This window comes from Triticum urartu, chromosome 1 (assembly GCF_003073215.2).
Source record: "Triticum urartu cultivar G1812 chromosome 1, Tu2.1, whole genome shotgun sequence".
Classification (NCBI taxonomy): domain Eukaryota; kingdom Viridiplantae; phylum Streptophyta; class Magnoliopsida; order Poales; family Poaceae; genus Triticum; species Triticum urartu.
This window is the reverse complement of record NC_053022.1, coordinates 485,471,873-485,496,793: the sequence shown is the minus strand read 5'-3', so window position 1 is coordinate 485,496,793 and position 24,921 is coordinate 485,471,873. Positions and strand designations below refer to the sequence as shown.

Here is a 24,921-nt window from a genome sequence, read left to right as displayed (position 1 = left end):
TGCTTAGTGATATGCTCCAAAACCCTCCACTACTTTCTCATATCCACATATGTCCCACACCAAATATCCAACTCGACCCCATCGATTCTTTCTATTCAGCACCACCGAGTTCAGTTGACATAGCCACTGCCAGAAACCCTAGTCTTTTCAGTCTCACCGATAGGGATCTCGGTCTCACCGAGATGGGATTGTAATCTCTCTGTTTCCCTTCATAACATTTCGGTCAAACTGAGATGAGTGATCGGTCCCACCGAGATTGCAATGCAAACACTCTGTTTCCTTTTCATAACGTTTCGGTCCAACCGAGATGACCGAATCGGTCGCATCGAGTTTGCCTGACCAACTCTATGTTTGTCTATTACCAAAATCGGTCCCACCGAGTTTGTGTAATTGGTCTCACCGAGATTATGTTATGCCCTAACCCTAATGGAATCGGTCCCACTGAGTTGACATGTCGGTCCCACCGAAACAGCTAATGGTCACATTATGAACCAAATCGGTCTGACCGAGTTCTCTGGATCGGTCCCACCGAGTTTGGTGATTTGTGTGTAATGGTTAGATTTTGTGTGGAGGCTATAAATACCCCTCCACCCACTCTTCATTCGTGGAGAGAGCCATCAGAACATGCCTACACTTCCAATACATATTTTCTAAGAGAGAACCACCTACACTTGTGTTGAGGTCAAGATATTCCATTCTAACCACATAAATCTTGATCTCTAGCCTTCCCCAAGTTGTTTTCCACTCAAATCTTTTTTCTACCAAATCCAATCCTATGAGAGAGAGTTGAGTGTTGGGGAGACTATCATTTGAAGCACAAGAGCAAGGAGTTCATCATAAACACACCATTTGTTACTTTTTGGAGAGTGGTGTCCCCTAGATTGGCTAGGTGTCACTTGGGAGCCTCCGACAAGATTGTGGAGTTGAACCAAGGAGTTTGTAAGGGCAAGGAGATCGCCTACTTCGTGAAGATCTACCCTAGTGAGGCAAGTCCTTCGTGGGCGACGGCCATGGTGGGATAGACAAGGTTGCTTCTTCGTGGACCCTTCGTGGGTGGAGCCCTCTGTGGACTCGCGCAACCGTTACCCTTCGTGGGTTGAAGTCTCCATCAACGTGGATGTACGATAGCACCACCTATCGGAACCACGGATAAAAAATCTCCGTGTCAACATTGCGTTTGCTCCCTCAAACTCATCCCTTTACCTTCATATGCAATTGTTTTACATTCCGCTGCTATACTCTTAGAATTGCATGTGTAGGTTGATTGCTTGACTTGTGCTATGTTGCTAAAATCTGCCAAGAACTAAAATTGGGAAAAGGCTAGATTTTTATTTGATCAAGTAGTCTAATCACCCCCCCCCTCTAGACATACTTTCAATCCTACAACATCGACGCTTGTGTTCTGAGGACTGTTGGTGGCGTTGGAGGTGGTTGGCTAGTAGGCGCGTGATCTCAACACCAAAAGCTTAGCTTGCTCCTCAATGTCACCGTCACATTCCTCTTGTCATGTTTACCCTTCCTTCGCATCGTCTCTTCATCCCCAGACTGCCTCCCCTCACTTTTGACCCCTACGTCGCTCCTCTTCGCTGCCATTGATCATGACATGGGCCATTTGATCGTAAGCATGGAGAAAGACGCTTAGGCTGGTCGTAATGGGAGTATCATAAGTGGTATCATGCATGCCAACTAGACTGTTTGGATAATGTGTCACACAATTAAATGAGGAAAGAGAGGGTGTCGTATCATATTAAATGGTGTACTACTTTGTGTCATGTATGTCAATTAATAAGGCAATCTAAGATACTAACTTATGATACTATGCATTACGGAGATAATATCATATAATACTAGTATATGATACTCCCCATTACAACCAGTCTAACCAAGCTAAGCCATGAAGGAAAACAAGGCATATCTTACATGGACGGGACGGGCTACGGTGACGGAGCCACGTGTCCTTCAACATTGATTGAGGTAATTAGTCCTGATGCTGACTAGCACCATGCGTGGTGGGCTACCCCGTCCTGAAGCAGAGCATCAGTTCTGGTTTAAGTCTGTTAAGAATAGAATAGTTGCTTATTAATTAAGCTAATTAGGATTAAGTTAAATGTTAGATAGGTTACTTGGTTCTCAGGCAACCATGTACTTTCTTGGCTCTCAAGGCAACTATGTAATTCCTTGGCTCTCAAGTAACTATGTGTTTACTTGACCGCCAAGCACCATGTGTACTTCCGTCTGGGTATAAATACCCCACTTCTATCATCAATAAAGACTGATGGATCATCTTTCATTCAAATTATCTCGTTCTTTACTTTTCACTCAAAACACGTTATCATGCACTTTGTTCTCCGATCGAGCGATTTAGCTACACACAAGGAAAGAGATTACACAAGAGGGATCGCCTCACAGTCACGGTCTAGAAGAACAGATAAATAGCAAATTAGCGATTCTGTCGGAATCAACACCTTGGAGCAGCACGGAAGAATCGCACCAATACAACCAAAGGCGATTTTAATCTAATTGCTATGATACATCATATGCTAGTGAGATTTACCTAATCTTTGTTCTTGACTACCAGGAATTGCCGCCCTGGGTACGACAAGACAGTCGAATGGCCTTCACGGCGCAGCACTCCAGAGTCCAGACCAGTGCATGAACGCTGCACTTCTCGACTAGTGCGCCGCGCATGCAAGAACTAGGCGTCACATTTACCCCTTTTTCCAACCAAGGCGATCAGTTCAGGAAACAGGACCAGAATAGAAAAACAACTCCGAGGCAAAAGGATCCACATACATGAATAAGTCTACTTCCTGGACTACTTCTCACATGAAGCTTACGATCAAAGTACTTGATTGCAATACCTATCAGGTGCTATTTTCCCAATTTTATTCATAGTACATAATCATGTTCAACCAGAAATCAGCGCCATTGGCACCGGCCACGCCACAACAACACTTGTTGAAGGCACTCAGGAACTGGACCGCATCAGCATCCCACTTCATGTAGCGGCGCTCGGCGCTACCCTCCGGTACGCAGCCTTCCATGGAGCGACCCGGACTGGCGGGTAACAGCACGCGGCGAAGCCCTCCGGCATGCGGCGGCATCGCCTCGACTCCGGCCGCACGTGTACCAAAGCCACGCCGCCTCCACCCGCACATCACCTTCCATTCCCGCACTCCCTCTCAGTCATGGCCTGCCTCCTCGATTTGGGCCAGTGCGCGGCGCAATGCGCCCTCCAGCGCGGCTTCCTCTGGCACAAGGCGGGCCAACCAATGCAACGCTTCCCAGCGGCATGGCGGTGGATGTTAATCCTTAGCCGGACAGGAGAAATTGGGGATCTCTATCCTCTAGGCTATCTTTTAGTTTAAGCATTTAACTTCCTGTTATCTACAGAAAGGTCTCTGTAATTTCTGTTAAGCCCTCAGGATTAATTCATCATGCAGTATAGTCCTCAACTTCAACTCTCAAGTTGTCTATACTCCTGCGATTTGTGGTACAACCCTCTGTTTTAGCACTTTAACCATCAAGTTATTACTATCTGTATTTTATAAGCCCTCGTTTTTAGAAAACATATGTGGGAGAACCTCAGTTCATCCTAAATTACATAAAAGAATTATACACCATTATTTTAATGGCAATACCTTTGCAAAAGAATGTATTGCTTATATTTCAGATCCTATTTCTTTGGAATTTAAGATATCAATTATGTCTTTACTGCAAACATTCTATATGACATGTGATTTTAGGACAACTATACTTTTGCAGTCGAAAACAATTTTTCTTGCAAATCTTAATGAAATTCAAATAATAATTATAAATTGTCATACTTCATATGACATGCCCAAATTTTATTTGTGAATCATAAGGTATTGGTGGCATCTACTGCACCATTTGCAGATTATCTACCACTACTGTGAGGTCTACATCTTGTCATTTTAACAAGATGACTACTTTCAATGTGCTCTTCCAAATATTAATATTAGATGTGACTACCTTAAGATATCATAAGGTAATACTGGCATCTACTGCAAAATTTTGCAGACTATTCACTATTACTGCAAGGTCTACATCATGTCACTTTGACAGATGATTACCTTCAAAGTGATTTTTCTTAAATATAGCATAACATAAGGTAATAGAGATATGAACATCTACTGACAAAAGTCAGACTATGTTTTCTATTACTGTGAGATCTACACCATATTGGTGATTATCTTCAAAGTGTTATCCTATTAAATTGAGGTCTACATATATGGATATAAAGCATCAGCTATACTAAAAAATGCTCCTCTGAAGCATTCGTTGTTGTTCACTAAAATGATTTACTCTCATAGTAAATATTATTCATGTGCAGTCATTATATGCCGAAATGGTAATCTTGTGCTAATCCAAGCCTCACTTTGCTTGAAAATGTCATAGAAAATTATGCAAATATTTGCATACCCTGGTGATTACCTTCTATTACATTGGTAAAATACATGGCAGTGAAGCCTATGCCACTATTTATAATTTTTTTTGTTGTCCGTCCATCAAGATGGATCCCATAATTATGGCAATGATTGAGTGTATCAACACTTTTGCAATGTCCACATCACTTCGTGGTTATACTTTCACAGTGACTAACCAATGTCAAACATGCAACGCCTATGTTTTTGGCAGTGACTCTAAAGTTACAATGCTCATATGCATTTTATGTGTCCCAATTTCACTTAGTTCTCAAACTAAGTACATAATGGATGAATTTTTATTCACGCTGAATATTTCCCTTAATATAAACATGATGCCTTGAGCACATCACGAATGATTACCCATTCATTTTTCAAGACCTCAAGTATATCACATCTCACAATTCTGTCACTTAATCAACTTCAAGTTGAGATCTCGTGATCAAATATTTTCATATGTCCTTAATACACTTTACATCCTCTTATGATGGTACTACCATTTTTATGATCAAGAAACATGGAATTTCTTAAAATCATCAAATTCACCCAACGGGTGCTATCCCATTATTTGAAATTCTAGCTAGTACCGAGAATACTACACAAGTTAGTGGTCACAAAATAGAACAATGAGGAATTCGAAGTAAAGTGGAGGCTAATAGACAATCAAATGATCAAAAGACAACTCTCAAGTTTGTCAAATGGGTGGTTATATAAATATTGTCCCTATGATTACCAAACCCTCAAACATATGGTCAAACCACACCACGTAATTATTAAAAAGGCAAATGAGTTCATTGGGATAATTCGAAAATTTGCAAATGTACAACCAGAAAATATTCTGGTAAATGATTGTTCTCAGACCTTCATTTGAAGGAGAACCAAAAATCTAGTGGATTAAAAGGAAGGTGAATTCCTTTGCACCAATGATATGTTTGCATAATTAAATTTTCAGTAATGTTGGAAACCTCATGTAATCACCTAGTTATTCCCAAAATATCTTTAGCCTATACTTATGCTACTACATGTAGTGCGATGTCCGATATCCTATTTTTCGGACATGATATTTGATAAATTTGAATGTATGGTTCAATTCATACTCAATATTGTTGCGTACACAATAATTTTCTGAATCTTAATAAATGAAACATTTGGTTGCATAACATTAGTTATCCTGGTTTGGGGATAATTAGAAAATTATTAAAATTCTGTTGGTCACAACTTATCAAGTTACAAAATTTCCCAAATCGTCAGATTTATGTGCACCGCATGTGCCATAGGGAAATCAGTTTTAAGGCACTCTCACCTTAAAATTCTAAGCATGGCACTTATTCTTCCTTAAACACATTCAAAAGATATATGTGGATTGTTGAACCATTATCTGGGGTAATATAGATACTTCATGGTACTCATATACACATTCATAAAATGTTTTTAAGTGTCTCTCTTACCACACACAACCATGATCTTACCAAATAAATTGCTTAAATTATCAAAGTAGGAGCAAATTCTCCCGAACAAAGCATAAACCCATTTGAATGCGCAATGTCGTTGAACTCATTTCACGAGCATTTTCAGCTTGCATTCAGTACTCTATGTACATACCCAGAATGGTTTAACTAAATTTTTTATCAAACATAGTCAAATGAATTACTTGACCACTTTTAAAGAATTGTAAATTTACCAGCCTCTTGCTGGACACATACGACCTTACACACCGTAAGTATGATCTAAATCATACCAACTGCATATCATACTACTTTTCCCTTGTAGTAACTACGTGGAAATCAACAAAGTATTTCCCATCTGCGATAATTCAGTTACATACCGATATCACCACTCCAACGTACATCAATGGGCACTCACAGAAAATTAGGGATCTATATGAGGAATAACAATTTATCCGTCAATCAAAATTATTCACAGCCCGTATGCTGATTGCATCAGCAATAAGGATATTTTCCGGCATTAGGGGGAGATAAGTACCACAAAGAATGTCGTGAAATAAATTAGAAATGTTATTGACATTCAATCCTTATATCCACGTACTCAAAGAATCTGAACTAGAAGTTTAGAGAATCATATATTTGCAACACATTGCAAATTTGCCATATACATTTACTGATAGCAAGGTGTTACTAAATTCTATATTCCTGCAGTAAAGTGTGAGAAAGAGTGGAGGTACCTGATAAACCACTCTTCTCCCCAAAATGAGAGCAAGAGGGGGAGAAAATCTAACAAGACGAGATATAACTTCTCATATGCTTCCGCGGAAACAAAGGAAATCAAATCCTCAACCAGTAAATGCAATTCAACATCAAGTTGAAAGACACCTCATTGGATGCTCATCATCCAAAGCCCGGCATAGATGTGCACAAATGTTTTGGTGCCGGGACATCGAAACACCTTGACTCCATTTGTTGTAGGAAATCACAAGGAGTTAAAAAGGAATAAATATTTTATCCACAAACTTCAATGATTCCACCAGGATCATATAAACTAAAGACTACATTTGTCGACATATATTTCTTCTCAATTTGCTAAAACCTTTTGGACCCAGAACCAAAATCCATGGTAGATTGCCTCTTGCACTCATATTGGTTCACATAAAAGAAAGCAAGTACGAAGAATAGCACTCGCTCAACAAATGAGTGGTATTTACCGCAGTAATACCTACTCCTCATAAGTATCTTCCATATGGAATACTAAAAACTTCTCATTCATAGACAAAGTCAACGAGGTGGTGAGAAAGCGAGGCTTGTAGCAAAAGGGTTCACGCAGAGACCCGACATCAATTATGATGTAACATACCCTCTTGGTATGGGTGGATTTATGTTTCGATACTAAATATCATTGGCAATAAAAAATATTATCCATGCAGTTCATGGATGAAGTGGCTACATACTCATATGAGTCACTCATTTCGGAAAAAAAATTCAAGTCCCTGAAGGGCTTATACTTCCGAATCCAAAAGCAAATCGCAACAAGTTTTGTATAAAACTTCATAAGTCGCTCCATGACTTGAAATAGTCGGAAATCATATGGTACTACCGACTAAATGAGTTCCTTCTTAAAAAGGATTACTCGATTAATGATGATTATTTACATGTTTAATAAAGGAATCAATTTGACTTCCTTTCATCACCTCAGTGTATATTGATGACCTCATCATCAATGTCTATACAAGACCCAAACATGCACAAAATCATCTCAAGACGGGAAATTTGGATTCAACCAAATTTAGCTCAAGTTTACAACTTGAGCATTCTCTCAAGAATACATATCAGTCTACATATATCCAAAACATATATGAAAAGTTCAATGTGGATATATCATACCAACAAAAGGTACATGGTCAATATAAGAAATATTAACTTATATCTCAAGCCCACAATAAATCTTGGGCAATTCCATCAGGAAAATCAAAGATATGACCATGATGTGATGAAATGATATTGGCTCTTTATTTGATCCCAACAGTGCCATATCGGTGACTGAATTCACTGGAATAGTCTTCTCATGGAAGTCATCTAAATAGACTTTAACGACTACTTCCACTAATCACTCTAATATAATTGCTCTACCTAAAAGCATTGCAAAATATGCATGGCTTAGCAGAATGATTAGCCACACTCAAAATCATGTGGTTGAGATTCAGCAGAATCACATAACTTGATTTATCAAGACGCTACCACTTGTGTTACTCAAAAACTACAGGTTATATGAAGAGCAATATTATAAAGTACATTGCTCGAAAATTACTTATCCTCACGAATTATAGAAACAATATGCAAACAACATACTTTGAAAATCCTACGGATTATTCATAATGTCACGATCATATCAATGGAATTTGTATTACACATTCTCCAGGTTTGCAAAGTTCAGGGGGAGTAATTTCCCAAATCTATAACCTATTAACAACCCTAAGATTGCATATATTGTACTCTTTTTCCCTTTATGAGTTTTTCCTAATGGTTTCTCATAAAGGTTTTTAACGAGACAATATAAACACAAGTGCACGTATATGTCATACACTTTCTCCTTATATTTTTTCCACTGGGTTATAAACGAGTTTTCAATGGCATATCATATCGCACTCTTTTCCTTTATGAGTTTTCTATCAAAGTTTCTCATAATGGTTTTTAATGAGGCAATATCTTATCAAAGATCATACGTCATACTTTCTATTTTTCCTATCGAGGTTTTTAAAGAAAGTACTCAAGACATATTAATTGTTCTCTAAACTCATCAATGATTTTTCTCCTTCTTCAAAGGTTTTTCTCATATGAGTTATCAAGAGACAATAATCATTATATGTTGCATCATTTTCTCCTTATTATTTTCCCACTGGGTTTAAAGGAGTTTTAGCAACATATCTGCACTATTCTCCTCATATTTTTTCCACAGGGTTTTTGGAGGAGACATTCAAGATTATTCAAAGAATTTGTCAAGATGATGGATGTCCCAAAGACAAGGCGTTGTACAAGGGGGAGTGTTAAGAATAGAATAGTTGCTTATTAATTAAGCTAATTAGGATTAAGTTAAATGTTAGATAGGTTACTTGGTTCTCAAGCAACCATGTATTTTCTTGGCTCTCAAGGCAACTATGTAATTCCTTGGCTCTCAAGTAACTATGTGTTTACTTGACCGCCAAGCACCATGTGTACTTTCGTCTGAGTATAAATACCCCACTTCTATCATCAATCAAGACTGATGGATCATCTTTCATTCAAATTATCTCGTTCTTTAGTTTTCACTCAAAACAAAGTCGATACCGGTGCTAGTTTCTCTGAAGCATCACTCAAAAAAAAACAGAGCCCAGCAGCACAACATACCGCGTGTGGATGTGCACACACGTATTGACCAAGCGCTGCATCTGCCGAAGATTTTGAAGTTTGAACAGAGACAGCGACACAGGCGCAACGTCTGGCAACACGCAAGCACAACGAACGAGGCACCATCAGCCTTCACACGATCACATCACAGGCGCGGCAGCAAATCAATCACGGCGTTGGCCACGTTGCTGGCATGGCAACAACGACGCGAGAGCAACGCCACCATCATCAATCCACCCACCTTCCGCCCGCCACGACGTGCGCCAAAGGGCACGAAGAAAAGGAGAAAAAGAAAGAGAAACCAGCGCGGCGCGGTCGCCAATCCTACCTGCCTGCCCTCCGCGGAGACCGTTGCCCGCTTCGCCGTCACAGCCAGCCCCCAATCAAAAGAGCAGAGCAGAGCCCCCCTCTCCCCCCTTCTCCCTCCCTCCCTCCCCGCTGGCCGGCACTTTCCCCAGTCGATCGGGATTCGGGGAGCATGGCGAGGGCCCTCGACGGCTGCTACTCCGCCAAAGACGTCGCCTACAGGTTCGCCGACTTCCTTCCCGTGGCTCTCTTCTGCTCAGGGAACCTACACTTGAACCCTAGGATCGACAATCTTGTTTGGTCTTTTGACCTTGACTGCCTTGCTTCTTCCTGTGTTTGTTCTCAAAAGTCTGTGCTACTTACCGTCCACTAAGGTCAATTTGAGATTACTGATGCGGTATTGCTGGGTTCAGTTGGTACATCATGGATGGATACTGAATCTTTTGTTGCTTCTAGTTATGTTCTGGCTGCTAGAACCTCTGTTTCTTCAGAATACTGAAATGAAATGATCATCGTTGGCACTCTGTTTATTTGAAGAGATCAGCATCTCTGAGCTCAACATCTGGCTCACGGCTGGGATAAGAGGTGTTAAGTGGATTAGTCAGATGTAGCCTTACTTCCCTCTTTTGTTTTTCTGTACAGTTTTGACATGTAATCCCCTTTGAGGCTTCTCCTCTTATCTTAATGAATGGAAAGCAGCATCTCTGTGTTTCGTTTAAAAAAATGTTACGTTTTGAGTGCAGAAGGATATAATAAATTCTGTGGGACATAATTTGAACTTGTGAAGGCATACAGAAAAACACGGAATTGTCATTTATATGCGAATACGACGTTCTTGTCAAAGCGGTAGGATGGTAGTTTCAGGTTTCTATGTTCAGTCTGATGATGTGTGTTCTTTGTTTCTTCATGAAAGCTGTGGGTACTGTGGCTATGCATTGAACTTGAGCTCCTCGACACGGAACACGGCCAACATTGGATCAAAGTATGGAAAGCAGATCAGGAAAGGCGTCGTCTCATTCTTCGCAGTTGACGAGAACCGGTTCACGCAAACCGACGAAGTGAGCTGCACGCCGTACTTCCGCTCAAGGTCTTCCTGGGGTTTCTTCAGAAGGAGGACACGATTGCTCTGCCGCAAGTGCAATGGCCATATCGGTAACGCTTATGACGACGAGGACTCTGCCTTGTATCATAGCTCAGATGACACACTCGCAAGCTCAGAGGTCAGCTGCACGTCTAGTCGAAAGAAATATGTTATCAAGATCAATGCGCTACAGCCATCATCGGACGACTCCGGTGTTCCATTCTCTCAATGACAGCAATCTGAAATGATGTATTGTATGCCTTGAAAAGCATGGTAAGGTCTCTACTCTGTGCCGGACTGGGATGCTGTGAATCAGAGCTTTTCAAGGGAACTTGCCATCTCTGTGATGCTTCAGTCATCTCACTGCACATACTTGATAGTAATTTTTCATTTCTTTTCTATTACCGTTGTACATGTATACTTTAAACAGAAGTGTCAATTTTTGGTTGTGTTGATAGTACAAAATGGGAGGGTCTTTTTGGTGTCTACGTCGGTACTTGTGTATCTATGTCTTCAGCGTGTTTGCAACATGTTTGCCATATTCAGTCGCCTCCCTATCAGGCGTTCAGTCTCATAAAGGCGTTCTTGAAGTTGTTCATGTGGGAAGGGGTCAAAGCTGTTTGCGTCGAAGAGAAAAATGTATTGAGATACTGTGAATATTATCTATCAAAATGATGTCTATCTTCAGTTTATTGTCTAATAGAAAGATTTCTTTTATACACAAATATACTTCAAAGCCAAACAACAAGGACCACTAATTCGTGTGAATACCAATATCAATCTAACTTGGTATACCTGTTACATTGCCGTTCTGACCGGATCATGGTTTTGTAATCTGCATCATGTCTTCTCAGGAGAAATTACTACTCTGTTATTTGAGCTGCTTTGGATATCTGAATGTAATTCGTAAGAGATCCAATGCATCATTGCACCCCTTCCTTTGTTTTCATTGTTCAGTTTTTCACTTTTTGTTGACACCTCACAAATGGAAAATCGTTTGAATACAGTGAATGAATCCGCAGGATTTGCAGTGAATCATTGTCACTGTAAACTCATCCACATCCTCCTTTGAGATAGCAAAATGAAGATGACCAATTCCTCTAAAGGATGTAGTTGTTGCTGCCACTGCAGAAGGGGGTTTTTTCGCGTATGTGTATTAGCAAATTCTGCACATGGAATCACCGTTCAAGCAATTGAAAAGGTTTCTGTAGCAACTAGAAATCGACAGAGATAAAGCAGAAATGATGATTCAGAGTTAGCAGTTCACAGTAACCACATCATGAATTGGTAACTGTGAGAGTTCCAGACTAATTTCACAGCTGGAACTCTTGTGAGCATAACAAATCAATCTAAGACTGGATGTATGCAATGCAGACAAAATTCATCTCAATTACAGCGTTGCACAACAGAAGGAACACCAATTCTGCCCAGTGTTGCACAACCAAGTACGATTTGTCGGCGTCTACTGATAAAATCTACTTACTCCAGAGCGCACACAATTTTGCATTACAGAAGAAACAGCAATCGCACACAAACAGAGATATAGCAGGCCAACCAGCGAGACAAAATTCAGAAACACGGTGTATATTGATTTCCAACTCCAGATGCGAGTAGCTTTGTTTCACGATTCACTTGGAACTACAGAGGAAGTAGCAAACCACACAAGTCGCGGTATCATCAAGCTTTTGGGATCTGCAGGGGAGGGGCGAGGAAGCGCCTAGCCGCCGAAGCCGTAGAGGGTGCGGCCCTGGCGCTTGAGGGCGTAGACGACGTCCATGGCGGTGACGGTCTTGCGGCGGGCGTGCTCGGTGTAGGTGACGGCGTCGCGGATGACGTTCTCGAGGAAGATCTTGAGCACGCCGCGGGTCTCCTCGTAGATGAGCCCCGAGATGCGCTTGACGCCGCCCCTCCGAGCGAGCCTCCGGATCGCCGGCTTGGTGATGCCCTGGATGTTGTCGCGCAGCACCTTCCGGTGGCGCTTGGCGCCGCCCTTGCCGAGCCCCTTGCCTCCCTTGCCGCGCCCGGACATGGTCGCCGACGATCCTCTTCGAGCTGCTGGCGAGCGAATGTGGGGTTGGAGTAGCGGTGGTGGTTGGTGGTTTGTGTTGTGATTTGCGGGGAGGGGCGAGGGGCGTTTTAAAGGGGAGAGAGGTTGGAGGAGGCGTGTGCCTGCCGTTCGATGCGGATGCGGTGGACGGTCGAGATGGGGATCCGCGAGAGAGATGCCGCGGATCGCTGACGTGGCGGGAGGCTTGGACCTGTGGCTTGGCGGGCCGGGTCAGAGGTGGGGCGGCAGCTCGAATTTTTGGGCTGTTGGCGGGGGGTTGTGGCTTTCCTTCCTTTTGTGAGAACTTTCCAGATTTTAAGTTACGAACCAACTTTCTGGATTTAGACGGAGTGCTTTGATTGCAGATATAAACTTTGGCTGAAATTCAACGCGAGACGTGGTATACAGGAGAATCAATCCAAACCTCCTTTTGTTTTTGGTGCATGGACCATGATTGTTGATGAGTATAATGGCGTGATCCAAACCTCTTTTTTATTTATGTTCCTTTTTTCCAAGACTGTTTTTCCTTTCCTTTTCGTGTGTTTCCTTTTTTTTACATTTCAAACAAAATAAAATAATGTTATATTATATGTGAAAGCATTTCTTAATGTATGAACATTTTTAGAAACATGAACACCTTTGAAAATTCATGAGTGTTTTTATTTCCGTGAATAAAAATCTTTTAAAAAATTGGCAAACATACATTAAATTCATGAATATTTTTTAGATGTGAAACCATTTCTTAATGCATGAAAAATTTAAGATCAAGCAGAAGGACATGTCCTATGGTCGGGTATTGGTTGAGTTGTAATCTAGTGTCGGCCCCGTTGTGGGTTAATCTGGCACCTCTGTACATAAACCCTCTATTTCGCCTAAATAAAAAGGCAATGCTTCTGTCGGTTCCTTAAAAAAAACTAGCTCCCACCACAACATATCGTGCGTTTGCTCGCTACCGCGCTAGGCGCATGATAGGAGCTCCCATAGGTCCATCATCGCTCAGTTTGTTGCAAGAGATCATGGTATGTGAGAAAATACCAGAGCTTGAGTCCCTTGATCGAGAAGATGAACTTCCTGGTTACTGGTCGCTAGAAATACTAGAGCTGCATCTTCACCTCCCCTCTGATTCGTAGGCATCGTAGATCTTCCGCACCTCCACTTCTTGGTTGTCGGGCAACAATAACTCTTGCCGCTTTTGGATAGACCCATGGCTCGACATGAAGTATATTACGGAATATGCCCCCCCCCAAATCTTTTACCGGATCCCGAAGCGATGTCGACAAGATCGTTCCGTGTGCTATGGGCTCTTTGGGAGGGTATAAGTTCGCGACATTCATGACGCCCTTGGCCTGACTGCCTTGGTCCCGTACAAGGGGCTATGGCGGCGTATCAATCATGTACAACTCTCCGACCAACCCAACAAGCTGAGATGGAGATGGACTAACTCCGGTCAGTACTCCGCCAAGTGCCGCTATCTAGCTCTCTTCCACGGTTCTATCCCGGACCTGAACTGGCGCCTTCACCGAAAAACAAGGGCTCCCCTGCGAGTGAAGGTGTTCTCTTGGCTATTGATAACCCACAAGTATAAGGGATCAATCGTAATCATATCGATAAGTAAGAGTGTCGAACCCAACGAGAAGCACGAGGAAATGACAAGCAGTTTTTAGCAAGGTATTTTCTGTGGGCACTAAAATTTTCGGTAACATATAGTTTGTAGCAGGACAATTTGTAACGAGTAAGTAATAGTATCGGTAACGAAGGTGCAACAAGGTAGCTCGATCCTTTTTGTAGCAAAGGACAGGGCAGAAAGATCTCTTATAATAAGCAAAGCGTCCCCGAGGACACACTAGTCACTTTTATCATGTTTGTTTAATTCGTGTTTGTTATTTTGATAATTTGATATGTGAGTGGTCCGGTGCTTGGGTGTTGTTTTTACTTGGATAAGCCTCTCGCTTATGATTACCCCCTCTCGCAAGTATCCACAACTATAAAAGAAGAATTAAGATAAATCTAACCTGAAAGTGCGTTATATCGACTAGAGGGGGGTGAATAGGCGATTTTTATGAAATTCTTCACTGAGGAATTTGCTGGTGAGGAAATTCCTTAGCGAAGAACTACTAGCAGCGGAATAAGTACTCAAAAGTAAACACAACAGAATACAAGCATAGTCATCATGATGAAATGAAGACAGGCACAGAGTACAGGAAGCGTAATCACAGGATAACTCAGGATGAAGACAAACAGACTGAAGAAATTGAACTGAGGAAATTGAGAAAGTCTTCAGTCAAAGTCTTCAAACACAGATATGAACAAACATACAACACAGTTATGAGGAAATGAAAGAGTTGAGGAAATAGAACCAGTAAGCTCGGTGAAGACAATGATTAGGTAGACCAGTTCCAACTGCTGTCTCAGTTGTACGTCTGGTTGGAGCGGCTGAGTATTTAAAATCGAGGACACACAGTCCCGGACACCCAGTCCCGGACACCCAGTCAAGGACACTTGGTCCAAGACACCCAGTACTCACCGTATTCTCTTTGAACTAAGGTCACACAGACCTCGTCCAATCACTCGTGGTAAGTCTTCAGGCGACTTCCAAACCTTCACAAACTTGGTCACTCAGCGATCCACAATTCCTCTTGGATGCTCTAGACCATGACGTCTAACCGTCTGGAAGAAGCATAGTCTTCAAAGGTAACAAGCGTCGGATCCACTCAGAATCAATCTCTTCAGTGATGCTCAATCACTTGGGGTTTGTAGGTGTTTGGGTTTTGGGTTTTTGGTTTTTCCTCACTTGATGATTTTCGCTCAAAGTCCTTGGAGGATGGGTTGCTCTCAAATGACAAGTGTCAGTTTCTCTCGGAGCAGCCAACCACCTAGTGGTTGTAGGGGGCGGCTATTTATAGCCTAGGGAGCAGCCCGACATGATAAGACATAAATGCCCTTCAATGATATGACCGTTAAGTGGATAGATATTTTGGGACAGCTGGCGCATAGCACAGCAACGGTCGGAATTTTGAGTAGCAAAATCCTCAGGGCTATCATGTTCCTCACTGTGTAGGCAATCCGCACTGGCGAATTCCTAACTCCTCAGTCAGGACAAATTCCTCAGAGACCAGAAGAACTTCGTCTCTGTCACTGAAGAAATTGACTGAACTGTATGAGATTTCCAATGGCTTCACTCGAAGGGATTGGTAGGTGTAGGATTTGAGTTGAGCATCACATGGAAATTTTTCCTTAGTATTTCCTCGACCCCCTTTAACAGTACGGTGTTTCCTATGACTCAAGAAAGAGAAAAACAAAACTATGAACACGAAAGTCTTCAAGCTTCATATTTCTCGCATGAATATCAAGTCTTCACGAACACACCAATTTATTCACTTTCAAAGTCTTCATGAAAGTCTTCAGAAATACCAAAATCTTCAGTCGAAGATATTCATTTTTAGGGGTCGACTTTTTCTGTAAATATCAAAGTCCTCATAGACTTATAGACCTGTGTACACTAACACACGCATTAGTCCCTTAACCTATAAGTCTTCAATACACCAAAATCACTAAGGGGCACTAGATGCACTTACAATCTCCCCTTTTTTGCTGACTGATGACAATATATGTTAAGTTTTCAACGGGGATAAACATATGAAGTGTAAATACTGATATTGAGGAATTTGATTGCAAGATATAGAAGAACTCCCCCTGAAGATGTGCATAGTGAGGAATTTGCTTTTGAAGCAATGCACACTTGAAGAGTTGAATCATGGAGATCTCCCCCTATATCTTGTAATTCATACACGCATTTAACATATAATATGAAGAATTTGAAATGCATGATGAAATATGGTGCCTGATGAAATTTAGCATGCGTGCAATAATATTAACAAGGAATAAGCATGTAGAATAGTGCATCAAGAGTATCAGAGCATAGTGCATCAAAAGTATCAGAGCACCATCGGGTTTAAGATTACAACTCGATCCAATAAAGTTTTAGAAGAACGAGAGTTGTAACTTAGCAAAATAAATGCCCATATAGTAGACCCGCTTGAAGACTAACTCATGTTTCTCCCCCTTTGTCATCGAATGACCAAAAGGATCGAAAATGAGGACTAACGCCCCTGAAGATAATCATGTTGATGAAGGAGCGCCAGCGTTGTTGGGGTCGTTTGTTGATGTAGGGCCTGCCGCAGTGTCGTCCAAATCTTCATGTTCATCAGTGTCGCGCGATGAAGAATATGAGCTGGCCACCAGAGAAGGAACCTTGACCTTCTTGAATTTCTTCGGAGGAGGTGCAGACCAGTCAAAATCTTCATTAAGACCCATGTTCTTCAGATCTTCTTCACCATACGGATGTGACAGGATTGCCCAGGTGCGATCAAAGACTTGATGGAGGTAGTAGTGGTTTTTCTTCACTGCATTGTGTGTGGCAGTCATGTTGTGAAGAAGTGAACCAAACTGACGCTTAACCCATTTGTGATTTCGATCCACCTTCTGGTGAAGACTAAGCAGAAGTTCATGGTCAGTCATCACGCGCGGAGCAGTGGCTTGAGGAGTGGACTTAGGTGCATTGGCAGAGTCATCATTGGTGGAATAATATGCAGCTTTGCGAAACTGACCATCCAATGGATGAATGCCTTCATCAATTACAGCTGGTGCCTTGCCCTTTCCATCAACTGAGGAATATGTCTGCTTGAGGACTTCAATTGGGGGCAAGTAGCTGAGATGGTTCTGGAAATCAGCTTTGTAGTTGAGTGAAGACCTTGTCCTGAGGAATCTCATGATCCAAGGTCCATAAGGCTTCAACTCAAACGGAGACAGTGCAACATTGGCCATAGTCCTCATGAAGAAATCGTGATAATTGACAGGAATGCCATGAACGATGTTGAATACCAGATTCTTCATGATGCCAACAATTTCCTCATCAGATGAGTCGTGGCCTTTGATAGGACTGATTGTCCTCGTAAGAATACGATAGACATTTCTGGGCACGTACAGCAATTCCTTCTTGAGGAATTTGGTTCGTGGTGCCTGACCTAGTTTCAAAGGCTTCATCAGCACCTACATGTAATGATGTGTGAGCTCAGGTTCACTGTAGATGCAACGAGCTTCTTCAAGGGGAGGACTGAGTGGTAGAGCACGAAGCAATTCAGAGGCTAGTGCAGTGTAGTGAGTGTTTTCAGACATCCAGTCCAGCACCCATGAATTCACATCTTCAGCATCTCCGGTGATGTGCAGCGTTGCATAGAATTGAAGAATCAGTTCCTCATTCCAATCGCAGATGTCAGAGCAAAAGTTGAGCAGCCCAGCGTCGTGAAGAACACTGAGGACTAGTGTGAAGCACGGCAGAGATTTCATATCCACGTGTAACGCCCTCGATGCGGCTATATCTCCCACGTGTCAAAGCACGACTTAGAGGCATAACCGCATTGAAAGCAATGTCGCAAGTGAGGTAATCTTCACACAACCCATGTAATACATAAGGGAAAGAGATACATAGTTGGCTTACAATCGCCACTTCACACAATTACATGGATAAAGCATTACATCATCCAGATACAATCAAGGTCCGACTACGAAACCAAAATAAAAGAAGAACCCCAAAAGCGACAAAGGTCCCCGATCGGCCCCAACTGGGCTCCACTACTGATCAACTAGAATGAAACAACACAAAGGACAAGATCTTCATCGAGCTCCTCCTTGAGCTTGGTTGCGTCACCTGCTCAGTAACATCGGCACCTGCAAACTGGTTTTGGAAGTATCTATGAGTCACGGGGACTCAACAATCTCGCACCCTCGTGATCAAGACTATTTAAACTTATGGGTAAGGTAAAAGGTATGAGATGGAGCTGCAGCAAGCGACTAGCATATATGGTGGCTAACATACGCAAATGAGAGCGAGAAGAGAAGGCAAAGCACGGTCGATAAAAGTATGATCAAGAAGTGATCCTATAGCAACCTACGTCAAGCATAACTCCAACAACCGTGTTCACTTCCCGGACTCCGCCAGAAAGAGACCATCACGGTTACACACGCTGTTGATATATTTTAATTAAGGTCAACTTCAGGTTTTCTACAACCGGACGTTAACAAATTCCCATCTGCCCATAACCGCGGGCACGGCTTTCGAAAGTTCAAATCCCTGCAGGGGTGTCCCAACTTAGCCCATCACAAGCTCTCACAGTCAACGAAGGAATAGACCTCCTCCTGAGACATTCCGATCAGACTCGGTATCCCGGTTCTACAAGACATTTCGACAGGGTAAAACTAAACCAGCAACACCACCCGAATGTGCCGACAAATCCCGATAGGAGCTGCACATATCTCTTTCTCAAGGCACACCGGATCGTCCAAACTTCCGGTAGGCCAGCCCAGAGTTGCCCCTGGTGGCCACCGGCGGCTGACAAGTTGGACCAACACTCAAAGGAGCACTGGCCCGGGGGGGTAAAATAATGATGACCCTCAGGAGCGCGACTCCCAAGGGAAAAGAAAAGGCTAGGTGGCAAATGGTAAAACCAATGTTGGGCATTGCTGGAAGAGTTTTATTCAAGGCGAACTGTCAAGGGGTTCCCATTATTACCCAACCGCGTAAGGAACGCAAAATCCGGGAACATAACACCGATATGACGGAAACTAGGGCGGCAAGAGTGGAACAAAACACCAGGCATAAGGCCGAGCCTTCCACCCTTTACCAAGTATATAGATGCATTAATTAAATAAGATATATTGTGATATCCCAACAAGTAAACATGTCCAACAAGGAACAACATCTCCATGTTCCAACAAGGAACAGACTTCAATCTTCACCTGCAATTAACAACGCTATAAGAGGGGCTGAGCAAAGCGGTAACATAGCCAAACAATGGTTTGCTAGGACAAGGTGGGTTAGAGGCTTGGTTCAACAATATGGGTGGCATGATAAGCAAGTGGTAGGTATCGCAGCATAGGCATAGCAAAAGAGCGAGCATCTAGCAAGTAAAGATAGAAGTGATTTCGAGGGTATGATCATCTTGCCTGAAATCCCGCAAGGAAGAAGAACGAGTCCATGAAGAAGATAAACGAACGTAGACGAACGGGTCCTCACAAACGCGACGTTACCGGAACCAACCCGAAGAAGCAAACACCGGAAAAGAAGCACACAACATAGTAAACGACCAACACATGAACATGGTATGATATGCGGGATGCGGTATGCGATGCATATGCATGATTTGACAAGGAACGAATGAACCTGGCCTCAACTTGGAAAACCAAGTGTGCCACTGGAAAGATGATATGAAATCGCTTGAAAACGATATAAAGATCACCGAAATCGGAGTTACGGTTTGAAAATGGCAAGCAATTCAAATATGACACCGGTCTGAGATTTACAGCAAGTAGCCAACTAAATGCAACAAGATGAACATGCTACAGCATTCAAACATGGCAACAAAATACATGGCAGGAATCCATTCATGATGCTTAACAAAAGTCTAGCACTGAGCTACGGCCAATTCATTCATTAACAGGTTCAAACAAGCATGGCAAAAATGCATATGGTAAACAGATTTCAGACTTAGTGAAATTAACACTTGTCTGGAATTTCAGATCAGGTAGCACACTTCGAAGCATGAAAATTATATGCTACACGGTCTGAACATGGCAAAGTAAAGCATGGCATGGAGCTACTCAAAGAGCTTAACAAAAGTCCCTTAGTGACCTTGAGACAAAAGGGATCAGAAAATACAATTGCAAGCATGTGAACATGGCAAAAACATAATCAGTTCTCAGACTTAGTGAAAACTGAAACATGCTGAAAACAGATATCAAGTAGGCATGTTTACGAGCTCGATGCACTCACTATGGAGAAAGTCATGACAATCTAGGCATACACCCATCAAGAATACACAAAATGAAAGCTAGACATGGCAAGAACAATAACATAGCATACACGGATCAACTAACACACCCTTGGCAAAATCGCTATCAAGTAGACAATCTGCCCAGATTCATGAAATAGCAAAAGTAGAGCTCGATTGACTCAAGCTAGGGTGCTCCATAATTGCAAACAAAGACATGGATGGATAGAGCACTACAATATTAACAAAACATCCTTACTGATCATCCTCAAAAGAGGCACGTATCACTAGGAAACAACATGAACATATGGCCATATGAGATAAACAGCTTAAGGACTTAGTGGAAATGCTAAGTCCCTGAAATCAGCATTACCAAGTGCCTCACTTTGCAATCTCGTGCTAGTCACCACACACATCACAAAAATACATGGGTTGCACCTCTGGAAAGATGGCAAAACCCTTAACAAAACATATGTAGAGCTCATGGGCATATCATGCACACAATAATCATGGCAAAAATGACAAATAACTAATTGGAGCAGCGGATCTGACAATTATCTCAAGTAGCACTCTTCTAACAGCATTTCGGGCACCAAGATGAGCTCAAATGAAAATGATGCAATGGAATGAAATGATGTACTCTCTGAGACGGACATTTTGATATGCTATATGCATCAATCGGAGCTATGTATGCAAAGTTACGATGCGATGAAGATGGGCACATGAATCTGAAATCTCAGGACTTAGAAGAAATTTACTACCTCGAGATCTAGGGTTTTGCACGGTTTTCGATGCAGCGGCGGATCTGGCCGGAGTTAGCGCCGGAGATGCGGTTCGCCGGCGATGGGGAAGGAGAGGGCGGCGAGGAACGAGGGAACCGGAGGAGGGCAAGGCGGCGGAGGGGCGCCGGGGTGAGGTCGTCGGAGCTGCGGCGTCGAGGCAAAGGTCCAGCGGGCGGCGGCCGGAGTAGTCGCTCCACGGCGGAGCGGCAAGGAGGCGGACGGGCGGCGCGCCCCGGCGGGCGGCGCGTGCCTCGGGAGGCCGCGGGCAGCCGCGCGGTGGCGCTCGGGCCGGGCGGAGCTCGGCCGGCAGTGGAGAAGGGCGTCGCGCGGTGCATACAGGCGGCGGCGCGAGATCTGGGCCCGCGCGGGCCGGAGGCGGGCTCGGCGGGCCGGCGGGTGCAGGGCGGAGAGAGAGGGCGCGGCGCGGGTGAGGTGGCGCGAGTTGGTTGGCTCGCGGCGGCGGCGGGAGTGACGTGGCGCGCTCCAATTCGTCGGAGTGAGGTGGCGGTGGCGGACATTGTCCGGTCCGGGATGGACACGTCCGGTGGCTGGAGCTGGAAGAAAGCTAGGGTTCATCCGCGAATTTCGGGAGGGGAGCACATATTTATAGGTAGAGGGAGTTAGGAGAGTCCAGATGAGGTGCGGTTTTCGGCCACGCGATCGTGATCGAACGACCGAGATGATGGAGGAGGTTTAGGTGGGTTTTGGGCCACTTTGGAGGGGTGTTGGGCTGCAACACACACGAGGCCTTTTTGATCCCTCGGTTAACCGTTGGAGCATCAAACGAAGTCCAAATGGTATGAAACTTGACAGGCGGTCTACCGGTAGTAAACCAAGGCCGCATGGCAAGTCTCGGTCCAATCCGGAAATGTTTAATCACCACACACGAAAGGAAAGTAGAAATGACCACCGGAGGAGAACGGAGCGCCGGAATGCAAAACGGACAACGGAAAAAATGCTCGGATGCATGAGACGAACATGTATGCAAATGAGATGCACATGATGACATGATATGCAATGCATGACACGCAAGCAATGACAAAGCAACAACAGTGAATAACTGGACGACACCTGGCACATCGGTCATGGGGCGTTACACCACGTGAGGAATATGCTCATGGTAGAAAATCTTCTCCTTGTTGAACAGCACTGAGGAATAGAAATTGGCTTGACTAGCAGTCCAGAAACGCCTCTTCCTAATGCGAGCAGAGTCATATGGGTTGTAATCTTCGAAGAATACGTGCTCGCCGAAGAAATCATCAGCCTTGAACTTTTGCTTGTGTGAGAATGGATCCTTTGGCTTCGGCAGAGGAGTGTCTGTGAGTTGCATCACGACCTCAGGAATCTCAATCGCAGGTTCTTCAGGCTGAGGAATTTCTGGTTCCTCCTTAGTGGCAGTCTGCGTCGTTGGTTGTTCAGCAGCAGCAGTTTCTTCAGTGCTAGTGGCTGGAATTTCCTCATGGGCAGATGCAGTGGGATGAGTTTATTTAGAGCCCATGTGATCAGTTTGTGTGGGGGACTGAGGAATTTGTTGTAGAGGAGTGAACATTGGAGAATTTGGATGCTGACTTTCCCAGAATTCATCACTGATTACGGGTGTGGAGCAGCCAATGTCCACATCATCATCTTCCATTTCTTCAACGCCAGCCTCTTCAGCTGTGAACTGAGGCATAGGCCAGGAGATGATAGGTGTTGAAGGGATCGCATCCACTTCAATTTCTTCATCCAATGGTTCAGACGAAGCAGCAAAATGAGTTTCTTCATCAGATCCGCTGGGGATCACATATTCTTCATCAAAAGGAACAAGGTCCTTTGATGGCCTGGTTGAGATGGGAACAACATCAATCGGATGTGCAAATGAACTTGTCATAGGCTTCATTTTCTTCGGAGCTGAAGAATCTGAAGCAGCTGATGCTTTCCTTTTCTTCACTGCAGCACGCTCTACAGCCTTGGTCTTCTTCACATCCGATGCAGATGGAAGGATTGGAGTTGAAGTTGGTGCAGGAGCAGCTGATGAATCTGGTTGATTTTCTTTAGGCACAACTAATGCAGTTGCCCTGAGTTCTTCAGTTTCTTCAGGCACACCACTAGTGGGTGCCCTGGCAATTTCTTCAGCGGCTGGAATGCAGTCATCAGCCCTGGAACTCACATTATCTTCAGTAGCCTGATTGTCATCAGCGGTGCTGGCATTTTCTTCAGTAGGCTGAGCAGATGCTTCAGCCTGAGGATTTTCATGTTGCGTTGGGGCTGCAACATTGGAAGTGAAGTTATTTGCAAGTTTCACAAAACGAACCTTGGCTCCAAGCCAATCAGAGCGATATGCGTCAAAGTTATCACTGAGTTTCTTAATCTCAGTCTGAATTGTGACAAGTTCTTCAGTTGTCATAGAGACAACGTTTTTCTTCATATAGCGCTCTTTCTTGTACTGCGCTTTCTTGATCTGCCTAGCCTTCTCAAATTTCCATTTTTCTTCTTGAATGAAGTGGGTCAGCATGTGACTCTAGCCAGGAGTCAGCTTGAAGTCAGGCAAGGGAGTGTTGGGGTCCTTGTGCCAATCATCAATGTAGTCAAGGATCAACTTGGAATCCAAAAGCAGTGGCACTTCTGATCCTTTGGCTCTAGCGGCCCTGACTTGCCTGTCTCTGATGATTTCTGCAAGTTCATCATCATCATCTTCGTCTTCATCAGACGGCACTTGGAAAGCGACTTGCTTCTTTTGAGGACTTAGGCGAGGACCTCGTCCAGCAGTGGCCTTTGTCTTCAGCAGTGAGGGGCCAGCTGAGAAACTTGGTGCAGCTGAGGAACTAGCTGAGACACCTGAGGCAATGGAGATGCCGGCGGTCCTTTGGCACGAAGCGAGATGCACAGGTGCTGAGGATTTGGTCGGAACAGCTGAAGGCTCCGGCGGAGGAGCTGAGGACTTTGGAGGAACAGGAGCAGCATGAGGAATTGGCCGTGAGGGCTTTGATGATTCTGGCCGTGAGGGCATTGCTGAGGAACTTGACCTTGAGGGCATTGTTGGTGAAGCACTTAGCTTGCGCGCAGGCTTCTTTGACATAGCCTTCTTTGGCTTGATAGCAAAGGCCTCAGCAGAGGCAGCAGCAGAGTCTTCATTAAATTTCCTCACTGCTTCTCTGGCTTGCTTAGCCAGCTTGGCTTGGTGCTTGGACCATTCATTATGATAGTCCTCACCTCGCTTGAGGCTGGTGGGATCAGCAATTTGGCCAGGTGCCAATGGAGCTCTTGGGCATGGAGGATTGAGTGCGAATTTCTTCATATACTTAGGAGTGACATATCTGTACTCCCTCCATTCTCTTGCCCATCTCCTCTCTATCTTCTGAATGCGCACTTTGCGCTCATTTTTGGTTTCCTCGGTAGGTGTGCAGTACCCAGCATATATGTCATCAGGGATCTCAAACGTTGTATTTACCTCAGGCCTCTTTCCTCCCTTCTGTGGCCTTTTACCATCATCCATTTTCTTCAGTTGAGGAATTTGAACAATCGAATTCTCTGAAGAAGTATGCAACTTTTCTTCGAGGAACGCTGCAAATGAGTTAAGTTGATGAGAACCTAGTGATTCAGCAGCTGACATGTGTACC

General features: G+C 43.6%; 2 protein-coding genes across 2 annotated transcripts; one reads left to right on the top strand and one right to left on the bottom strand.

Annotated features, from left to right (window-relative positions):
* The first annotated feature begins 9,521 nt into the window (after positions 1–9,521).
* Positions 9,522–11,155, top strand: LOC125536060 (uncharacterized protein At4g08330, chloroplastic-like). Its single transcript, XM_048699176.1, has 2 exons — positions 9,522–9,808; positions 10,500–11,155. The coding sequence occupies exons 1-2, from the start codon at positions 9,759–9,761 to the stop codon at positions 10,897–10,899; spliced, it is 450 nt and encodes a 149-aa protein (XP_048555133.1). The 5' UTR covers positions 9,522–9,758; the 3' UTR covers positions 10,900–11,155.
* A 1,080-nt stretch (positions 11,156–12,235) lies between these two features.
* Positions 12,236–12,784, bottom strand: LOC125521199 (histone H4). Its single transcript, XM_048686261.1, has one exon. It carries the CDS (start codon positions 12,694–12,696, stop codon positions 12,385–12,387), a length of 312 nt encoding a protein of 103 aa, XP_048542218.1. The 5' UTR covers positions 12,697–12,784; the 3' UTR covers positions 12,236–12,384.
* Positions 12,785–24,921: the final 12,137 nt, after the last annotated feature.